The sequence below is a fragment of the Gossypium raimondii genome, chromosome 6 (assembly GCF_025698545.1).
Source record: "Gossypium raimondii isolate GPD5lz chromosome 6, ASM2569854v1, whole genome shotgun sequence".
Lineage (NCBI taxonomy): Eukaryota > Viridiplantae > Streptophyta > Magnoliopsida > Malvales > Malvaceae > Gossypium > Gossypium raimondii.
The window spans coordinates 8,085,071-8,095,152 of NC_068570.1; the positions used below are offsets into that span (position 1 = coordinate 8,085,071).

At 32.2% G+C, this 10,082-nt stretch overlaps 2 protein-coding genes across 4 annotated transcripts; one reads left to right on the forward strand and one right to left on the reverse strand.

Annotated features, from left to right (window-relative positions):
* Window positions 1-2,190: 2,190 nt before the first annotated feature.
* LOC105773810 (uncharacterized) lies at window positions 2,191-5,840 on the forward strand. 3 transcript variants are annotated; one of them, XM_052632229.1, is made up of 8 exons: window positions 2,200-2,612; window positions 2,695-2,823; window positions 2,920-2,988; window positions 3,073-3,108; window positions 3,671-3,716; window positions 4,051-4,138; window positions 5,141-5,198; window positions 5,614-5,840. In XM_052632229.1, exons 2-8 carry the CDS (start codon window positions 2,713-2,715, stop codon window positions 5,662-5,664), a joined length of 459 nt encoding a protein of 152 aa, XP_052488189.1. In that variant the 5' UTR covers window positions 2,200-2,612; window positions 2,695-2,712; the 3' UTR covers window positions 5,665-5,840. The 3 variants fall into 3 exon arrangements, with proteins under 3 accessions (XP_052488188.1, XP_052488189.1, XP_012451402.1); XM_012595948.2 differs by having other exon boundaries at window positions 2,213-2,612; window positions 2,711-2,823; XM_052632228.1 differs by lacking the exon at window positions 2,920-2,988 and having other exon boundaries at window positions 2,191-2,612; window positions 2,711-2,823.
* A 2,011-nt stretch (window positions 5,841-7,851) lies between these two features.
* On the reverse strand, window positions 7,852-9,772 carry LOC105773811 (uncharacterized protein At2g34160). Its single transcript, XM_012595950.2, has 5 exons — window positions 9,397-9,772; window positions 9,119-9,167; window positions 8,548-8,610; window positions 8,370-8,434; window positions 7,852-8,164 (listed from the first exon to the last, which is right to left on the reverse strand). Exons 1-5 carry the CDS (start codon window positions 9,514-9,516, stop codon window positions 8,069-8,071), a joined length of 393 nt encoding a protein of 130 aa, XP_012451404.1. The 5' UTR covers window positions 9,517-9,772; the 3' UTR covers window positions 7,852-8,068.
* Window positions 9,773-10,082: the final 310 nt, after the last annotated feature.

Here is a 10,082-nt window from a genome sequence, read left to right on the forward strand (position 1 = left end):
ATAATATTTGGCATACACCTAGGAGAGTTATGTGGTTGTATATGTTATGTTTTGAATGGATTTAGCATTTTAAATGTTATGTGAATATATATAACACTATAAGTTTGGTAATGATCTTGGTATTTGGTAATCTTTATTGATTGTTTAGGTATGTATGTTATAATGCTTATGTGGTGATAAGATAACATGTTTGAAATATGCTTAATAAATGAATGATATGTATATGATAGGTTTAAATGAATTTGGTAAGGTATTGTGTATGCTTGAATGGTTGATATTGAATCATTATTGTAAGGTGTTATAAATGGATAAATGAGGTATGCCATGTTAATTATTTTGAGGTGCCTTGGAGGGCATATTAGATTGTTTTGAATATAGTGTTATGTTTGAATTTGAATTGTTGATTGAGGTGCCAATCGTTGCATATAGGTTAGACACTTAGGATGATTATTATAAGTGATATTTGTGGTATGCCCTTGGTTGATGTTTTTCAAAGTCTATAATTATATCTATGGTTACCATTTGAGTTTTAGGTGTTTTGGGCATGAAATGGACATTTTAAAGATTGGTATTTACCATTTCTAAACTTAAGTATCAATATTTTGCATTTGATATCAATACTTGACCACTTGAATAGTTTTAAAACAAACAAAATGTCAAAATGGTATTGATATTTATATGAGTATCGGTACGGAAAATAAATATTGATAACCTTGTTTTGCATAACAAACAAAATCGTGATTTGGTATCGATATTTAATATGGTATTGAATTAAATATCAATACCAACTTTAAAACTTTAAAATTTTGAAATTTTACAATTCAATCCTATTTCATGTCTGAATTGCACAATTAAGTCCTTGTAAACTTTAAATTATTACATTGCATATTGCCACTTGAAATAAATGACTAATGAAGGAACCATCCACATTCAGTTTAGTCCATCCTTTTGATGGTGGCTACTAACAAACACGAGTAAAGTTTCTGCAATCAACAACGATGAATCTTGGTGTTAAGATTTGGAAACCTAATTAAACTTTTTAAATCTTTTGGAGGGCTTAATTAAAGTTTTGGAGTTTAATTAAAAATTTTCAAAAAAAATCGAGGAGCTTAATAAGAATTTCTAAAATTTTTGAAAGGCCTAGTTAAAATTTTTAAAATTTTCAAAAATTTTAAGAAGTTTAATGATAATTTATAAAATTTTAAAGGGCTTAAGTAATTTTTTTTTATAAATTTTAAAGAGCTAAACAACAAATTTCTAAAATTTGGGGGGCCATGATCCGCCTTCGGCAATCAAAATTTAGTTTCAGCTTCGCATGTGAAAAACTTCTAGCCCAAGCATACCAAGTGCAAATTAGATTAGTACTGTTGTTGTTCAAAGAGTTAAAAAATCTATTTTAGTTAATAACATTATTGTCGGTAAAAGTATAGTAAATGTTACTATATTAAGAGTTGAATTGCATTTTGTCACCTCTACTTAAAAAAAAAGACATTAATCCTTATATATTAGATCAAAGAACAAATTGGTCTTTTTTGTTAAAATAATCAAAATGTGATATATGATATGCCGCATCTACTTCAGTGACCAATTTTAACAATAGAAATAGATGTAATTTTTAAGAGAAGTACGAGTTTGCTTTTTGATGTAACGTACAAGGCTATTGCCATTTTTTTTAGTCAAAAGGGTAAAAGGCAATCCAGCTCCTAATACAGGGCCATTTATGGTACTTTTACCTATTATTGACATTTGATATTTTTATTGGTATAATAACAAATTCAACCCTTCAACATTTGCATGTTTTATCAATTAGGTCTTGACTCTAAAAAATCAACAAGTTTAGCTCACAACTTTACACATTCTATCAATTTAATCATTGTTCTAAAAGATTCAAAAAATAAAATAAACATATTAAAAAAATCTGAAAACAATTTTCTATAAAAATACATAAAAGAATATAAAAAATCATTTTCCGAATAATAACATGAAAACAGATGAGCACTTATTGCTGCAAATCATGAAAGGTGAAAGTGAAGATAGATTAGAGAGTTGGAAGGGAATGTTAGGAAAGCGGAAACAGCTTGAATTTAAAAAAGCAAGACACAAGGGCGGGGAAATTGATATTGAAGCATGGGTCAAGTATTGAAAATGGGTGAAGTTGGTGGTTTTAATTGGCGGAAACCATTGATGACTTTTCTTAATTGCCATACCGTACCTCCAATTCTTTACCTACAATATTTCAACTACTTGGTAATGATGGTCAAATATGAAAACTCATTAAAAATACTCTAAACCAGATCGGATTGAGGGAACCGGCTCGCCCGACCCTGAAAATCGGTTCAGAAAGTTCTATCAGCGTCCGACGTGCCGCTACAGGATTTGAGACGCCACATCACCCAAACTCTTATTTTCCAGTTTAAAACATCACCATCGGCCATCGCAGGTCAAGTCAAACTCCGAACTCCTTATTTTTTAATTTACTTTTCTTATTTTGCAGCCTGCAGCGTGTTGTAAATCGTTAAGGCAAGAAAAACATTGGTCTCCAATGGGGTGGATTGAAGAAAATATGAAATCAACTCATATTAGACAAATTGTCTCTCAAGCCATCAGCCTCGGTGCGTTTCCACTTTTCTCTTAATTCTTTAAAAACCTTTTATACTTCAAAAAATTCCATCGGATAATGATTGAAATTTTTAGTTTAAATCTCGTTAAGGAATGGTTATTTCATCGGCACTGATAATATGGAAAGGATTGATTTGCATTACTGGGAGCGAGTCGCTGGTGGTGGTTGTGCTATCTGGGAGTATGGAACCCGGTTTCAAACGAGTGAGTCAATTTTTTACACGTATTTAAAATTAAGTATTTAAAAATTTTGAGCTTTGATTTGTGATAGTCATATAAATTTAAACTTGTGAAATGCAGGGAGATATATTGTTCCTATACATGAACAAGGATCCTATTCGTGCAGGACAAATCGTTGTCTTCAATGATGTGCATAATATATACTTGTTCTGTTTTCTTATTTTTCAACTATATTCTGTTTCTATTAATTCGATTTTTTTCTATACTGAATAGGGACGTGATGTTCCGATTGTTCATCGGGTGATTGAGGTTAGATCCTGTCGAGACCTTTATGTGTGTTTTATTTCTCTGTGCCCTTTTACTTGTGTACATTGCATAACAAGCCTATGTAACTTTTAGTCAAGTGTGAGTGTTTGTTACATGTACGAGTCCAGACAACAGATATGATTGAACTTTGGAAAATTGAAGGTTTTTCAAATGTTACTCGGAAACTATCTAAATACAAGGAACTGTCTAATTTCCAGAGAGGAGGGCTTATCATATCATATCATATCATATCGGTAGCCTAGAGTCACTTTGTTGTTTAGTTTCTTATTTCCAAATGTTGAACTGCTTGAACGACGAGTGACAGAAGGTTCTCATGTTATGATGTAGAAAATCTCTAGAAAGTAGAAACAAATAGTTTTGATAAGGTTAACACCATGGTCAACTCTAAGAGTCTTGTTCATGGGCTGTGTACTAGTGGTTGAACATTTTCTTTCTGAAATTTATATAGGTGTTATGGCTGTAAATTATTTGAATTAACGGGTCCCCGCCTGGTTATTCTGTATGCTGGATTTAGTACATTGCATGTTTGGTTATGCTTTGTCAGGTTCATGAGCAGCGAGATAGCAAAGAAGCTGATATACTCACTAAAGGTAGCATATCCTTGATATCAAGCTAGTTGAATGTGAGCAAATACAAGTTGTGGTTTGTTTGTTTGTTTTCAACGAACTTTAAACTTTTTATTATCAATCATGAAAATATTTTCTGACTATTAAAATCTCTTTCCCCACCAATGAAGTGGAGAGTGGACACTTCCAAATAGTTTTGTTTGTTTACTTGTGGAATGGTCTTAAATACATTCCAAGTTCTTCTCGTTTTTTCATGTGTGTGTGTGTGTGGTTGATCATTCTTTAAATATCTTCATATGTACAGCTACTGCTTGAGTATGCTAACCTTTTTAATCTTTTGACTGGACATATTCATCAGGAGACGCTAATCTTTACGATGACAGAATGTTGTACACATCTAGTAATCGTTGGTTGCAACAAAAATACATCATGGGCAGAGCTGTTGGGTAAATCAAACACCTATATATTCCTCAAAGTGTTAACAAGTTCTAGAAGTGAAAACATTTGTAAAACACTCTGATTAGGAATTTCTTGCATCACCATTTGTGCTGTATGCTTTGAGTTTCAAGTTCATCACACTTCATTTGTCAAAATTAGCATAAGTGGATTGTGTTTTGGCTATAAATTATTGTTCAAGAATGATAAGCACATAACATTGATGAAATTGTCAGAGCATCTGAAATTTCATGAACTAGAATTTAGCGAAATGATTATCTATTATTCATGCTAATTTGATGGTTTAGTATTATCATCAGCCCCTATCAATTTGGCATTTGTCAAATTATCATCAACCAAAGATTTGGCCAAGAATAAGGCATATTTGTTCTTTGCTTTGGGGTCTTCTCTCAGTACTTTTTTTTCAAATAATAAAGCAAAGGCTAGGTTTAACGTCGTGAGTATTCTGTCCACGTGCTTTTAGATATGCTTAATTTGGAGTGTCTTTGTGCATAAGTAATGAGTCCTGAAACCATATGCATATATGAATGGCTGAATCTGTCAAAGCACATTTTGTTCCTTGAATACTGGTTTATCAAATCAAAGGTGTTCATTCTTAGTTGACAGATTTTGATGGTCTATCCATACGTCTTTCTCATAATTTCCTGTTCATCGTAGCCTCTATTACTCTTACGCTTCATTTTTCTTGAAGTACTCAAGTTTGACATCCGTGCCCAACTCATATGTGGACGGACATGAATACGAGAATATGTTCTTCCCTCTGAATATATGAAAGTTTTTAGGAAAAAATTAAACATATTTGTGTTGAGCTCTTTGACAAGCTCCGGTGTCAAAATAACATAGATATTAGCAATGGGAAAATTGTACTTGAAGACAGGTTTGACCTAGAACAATGGTAAAATTATACTTGGGCTGAAGGATCACATTTATCTCGGTCTTCTACTTTTTTTTTAAACTATATGACAATATTAAAATATGTTCTTACTGTACAGGTTCTTGCCTTATGTTGGCTGGTTGACAATTATCATGACAGACAAGCCAATAATCAAGGTTTGAATGTAGTTTAAAGTTTTCCTGAGAAGGGTTTTTTTTAGTCTTGTATAACATATGTGATATGTTTGAGTAACTATTGTAATGAGTAGATCCCATTGAATTGAGTGTAATTGGAGCATTTCATTATACTCTCCCAATTATTCTTAGGTAAGGTTGAGAGTGAAAATTGAAGGAACTAGAATAGGTTATTAATCATGATGACTTTCAAACTTTTTTTAACAAAAAATTATTCTTTTTATAGATATAATCACATTCTGTGAACTAAACATGGGAAATAGAATTCCTTATAATTATAAGAGGGTGTAATTACTACCCTAGTAATTTACGGAGTCGAAACATACTAGTGTTGTATTTGTAATTTAGTCATATTCATTTCTTTTGCACTCAGTGTTTCCGCTTCATCTTGCTGCAGTACATACTACTGGGTGCATTGGGATTACTGGTCATAACCTCAAAGGAGTGAAGGACAAGCTTACGAGATTTGAGACATGATTTATAATACACCAGATTTCTTTCTAGGAATTCAGAACAGTGGAAATGTAAAATATCAAAACTTTTCCTTCTTTTTTTCTTAAAAAGAAAATAACTACTACTATTATTTTGGCGCAGTAATAATAAATTTATTTGGGAATTTTGTTAGTACTTGTGTGATTGATCCGTCTTTTATTTAAACTTTGTTTTTTAATATGTATCTATATATACTACAATTAATAGATTTATGATATAAAAATAAATGTATTCTCTTTTGCAGTCTTATGTAACTTAATCATAGTTAAACATTTTGTTTTAGTTAACTGCATATGGTATTATAAATTACATGATCTGAATCTGGAATTGATGAAGTTGGTGTTATTCAAAAACCCTAGAGGGGTGCAAGAACAACATTTCCATGTGAGTGAAATATTATTGTATAAAACCAATGCTGCCTCAATGCAAATAATAATTTGTTAAGAGAAATGACCTCAATGGAAGCCATTAAGCTGCCGATTGAAACTTGTGCAACAAATCACAATGTGGTGTCTCACGAATAAACCCCATTGTTGCCGCTGCAGCTCCAACCTACCATTCCGCTCCTAAACCACGATAATATTTGTGGTTGAATTATATCATTTTAGAATTTGTGTAAATAAAACTTATTTATTACAATAATTATGAAATTTTTATACTAAGTCGAGATCCTAAATTGTTTTTGACTCTTGTATTAGCATGATAGAACAGCGATACTGTTTAAAAGTTAGCACATATTAATCCTTTTATCTATGGGATGCATGCAACAGATAATACTGAACATGTGGGTAATTGTTACGAGAATAACAACATTGAACGTAATTGGTTATGAGAGTTTCATTAGGTATTTCATTTATATGTCCAAAGAAATAATCTCAAGTGTTGGTAGTGTAAATAATACTCAGACTTGTGACATTAACTCTCTTAGTATCTTGAGTGTTTTACTTCAGTTCTTTACAAAACAAAACCGAATTGATGAATTCTTAAAGTAGGATGTTTATGAAATGAAATAAGGCAGATAAAGGCTATAGAGTGATCTAAAGAGAATCCATCACCCCAAGAAGTCTTTGGCCAAGATAATTAATTCGTATTAATACAAATTGCAAGACTAAAATGGAATAATAAAAATAGACGTTCACTAGTCTTGACACATATTCGCGTTAATCTTGTCATTATTGGTTTAATAGGGAACATGATAACTTTTCTAACTAGGTGGCAACGGGGTTAATGTGGATTAGATGAGACCTCATATATGCAGGAAATATTCAACGCCTATCTTTAGCGAGATAAGCAAGGTAGACTAAATGTGTTACAGGTGACGACCACCAAACTCGCGAGAATCAAGACTTCGCCAATATTCCTCCCAAAATCGACCACCCAATTCCCTTCATTGTCACGGATAAAGCCACCTAGTATCATGAATTCTCCAGCTCTTTGTCATTTTTTATCTCCAAATTTGTTGCCATGACTGACTCTGTATCATCCCAATTGCTCTTTGAAATGGCTCCGCCAAGCACAATTTCCCCGAATTGACATTCGAGTGTTATTATATTCTCACCATTTAATGAAATAATTAAATTTTGTCTCTAAAAGCTCATGCTGCAATATTTTATTTCTTTTTTAAATTTAATTTTCTTTATTAAAGTTTTTATTAAGTGCTTAAATATTTAAATGTTAACATATCCCATACATAACACGAGTCCAAAACTAGTATTATATTAAAAAATATATATTTTATCTTTTTCATTGCTAATAAATTTTAATTTTAAGCCCATCAATTGACATTGATATTATTGTTTTGAACATATTAAAGCTTGTTTTCCTTCCTATTTAAGGGTTATGAAAAAAGTTACGAATAGTTTTAAACGTGGTATAAAAAATTTTAATTTAAAAAATGAGATTAAAAATCCAACACACGTCCTCAAACCTAAATAAAAAACTAAAGAGTGATCCATCATAGAGCTGGACAGTAAAGGTATGGTCCAAATTCTGAGTAACAAAAATGGTGGAGCAGTCCATTAATGCGCTGGCTGGGGATATTTGGCGTTTGGGAAGTCAATGAGGATGCTTAGGCTAACTTGGCTATGGATAAGATGACCGGATTACAAATTTCACAATGACACCAACCTCGCATCAATATATATTTTGGGAAAATAGAAGCCAGAAATTAATCAGATAAAAAAATTGAACATTTGAAACAAAACATACATCTTTTTTTTTTTTTAAAAGTAAAAATCCTAGGACAACCAAGATAGCTCAACACCTACAATGTGTAAGAAACCAAATTTGCCTTAACAGTTAACCCTACAGTGACAATAGGAACTGACCACCACAAACTAACAAACAAACTTCTTCAAGCTTCAACCCTGCACTTCTCCATCCACAATCTCTCTTTCTTCAGCAGAAGCTGCCATTAATTCATCAAAGTTTTCTGTCTTCCCCAACAATATCTCAATCTGAGAAACACGTATATGCGTATCTATCAATACCCATTCTAACAAACAACATAACTCAGTCTTATAATGCTCCTTATTACAGTATGGTTAGATAAACACCAATAACAGGGAATATTTAGTGTATGAAAACTTCAAAATTTAACTTGAAATGGAGATAACAAATGCATCTCTGCTTGCAAATACGAGGAGTTATTAAGTGATTTACCTTTGCCTTTTGGACTGGTCGCCCTCTTGAGTCCTCCTTCATGTCAACTGTTGAGGTTGTGATCTCTGGAAAAAGTGTAGGTTATTTCTCATGATTATTTGGCTGCACAGCTACATTAACACATTTTTTTAAAATAAATACACATATGTATATACATAAGAAGAAGAAGACATCTTACTCTTCTCAACAGCTAAACCGTTGTTTTTCAGAATTTCTGCAATTGTGACAACCGTTGCAATAGCTGCAAATACGAAAAGATAAAAAAAGAAAAGAAAGAATAACGAGTTACAAAAATTCTCAAAATGTAGCTTACATAACCGGTTTTAAGTTTCACCAATGAATAACTAGGTTCAAAGCATTTGCAGAGTTGATAAAAGCTTTTGAGCATTTTCACTGCACAAAGTTAGGGGAAGAGTGACACCATAATATTGATATATCTAGCACCATTTCCTTCAGGGAAATTATAATTACAATTTTGTAGGTAAAATGCTGAATCAAACAGCTCCAAATCAGATGTTGTAGAATACAAATAATCTAAAGATCAAACAACTACAATAAGGAAAAATCATTATCAACTCCCCATCTATTCCTCAAGAGCATCCATGCAGCAAAACAAAGGTTGTGATGATAATACAAAAGCAAATAAAAATTCATATATGAGAATAATTCATTAATGATAAAATCTGCAAAAGAAAAAGACAAATGATATTATAAGTAATGGAAATATAGAACTGAAGAAGTAAAAGTACCCATGCCAAGGGCAGACAACTCCACCTCATTGTGCTGCTGCATATACCTCTGCAAATAGGGGGGGGGGGGGAGAATATCAGAAATAATGTAATGCATGAACAAAGAATTAGATCTTATGTTGCAGAACGATAGTTGAAACAAATTCCCAGAACAGGGGGAAGAATCTAAAATGCACCAAAATTTTACCAGTGTTATTCAAATATAGCATCTTATTTCGACAGAATATGATAGTAATTGGAGAAGAGGAGAAAAGGAAAAAACAAAGCAAAGGAGAAACCTTGGCGAGATTAACGTAGAAAAACAAGGGCTTTTTGGTATTGGAGACTTGAATCCGATTCTTCTTGAGGGAATCGGCGACCAAGTTGATGTTGTTGACACCTTGGGTGATTTCTTCCATTTACAGACTTCTGCTAAACCCTAAATCTCAGCCTCTGACTCTGCAAATCGGACGAAATCTGCAGAGTAGTAGTCAATCAATCCTTCCAACAAACCAATTCCGACTTTTGTGAGGTCTGTTTTAAACTTGGTGGTGGCTACTCACTAGCTAGGGTTTATCACTGTCTTGGGAACTGAATTTTAAGTAATAGTAATAGTTGGCAGAGTTGTCCACCACCTCAATCCGGTCATGATTCGGATTTTTTATCTTCACTGTTTTTAAATCCTTTACTGACTTTGTTTCCATCTAATGATAAAAGATAAATTGTATTATTTTGAAATTATTTATTTTTTATTTTTTATATAGAAAAATAATATATGATTTGAATTGCATTATATTTTGTCATTTATTTTATTTTTAAAATATATTTTCTATATAATTTTGTTTTTTATCTACATATATATATATATATATTTTTAATTACAAAGAGAAGCTGAAGCACTAAGTTGCACCAACATAAACATTCGACAGATCCTGTTATAGCAGCTGGAGAACTTCACTAGGCGGCCTTCGGAACAACGGCAACC

Coding starts and splice junctions, on each gene's coding strand:
- LOC105773811 (XM_012595950.2), bottom strand. CDS start 9,516: ATGGAAGAAATCACCCAAGGTGTCAACAACATCAACTTGGTCGCCGAT. Junction 8,611..9,118: donor GTTGTCTGCCCTTGGCATGG/GTACTTTTACTT, acceptor TCGTATTTGCAG/CTATTGCAACGGTTGTCACA. Junction 8,435..8,547: donor CGGTTTAGCTGTTGAGAAGA/GTAAGATGTCTT, acceptor CACTTTTTCCAG/AGATCACAACCTCAACAGTT.
- LOC105773810 (XM_012595948.2), top strand. CDS start 2,543: ATGGGGTGGATTGAAGAAAATATGAAATCAACTCATATTAGACAAATT. Junction 2,613..2,710: donor CTCTCAAGCCATCAGCCTCG/GTGCGTTTCCAC, acceptor AATCTCGTTAAG/GAATGGTTATTTCATCGGCA. Junction 5,199..5,613: donor CAGACAAGCCAATAATCAAG/GTTTGAATGTAG, acceptor ATCTTGCTGCAG/TACATACTACTGGGTGCATT.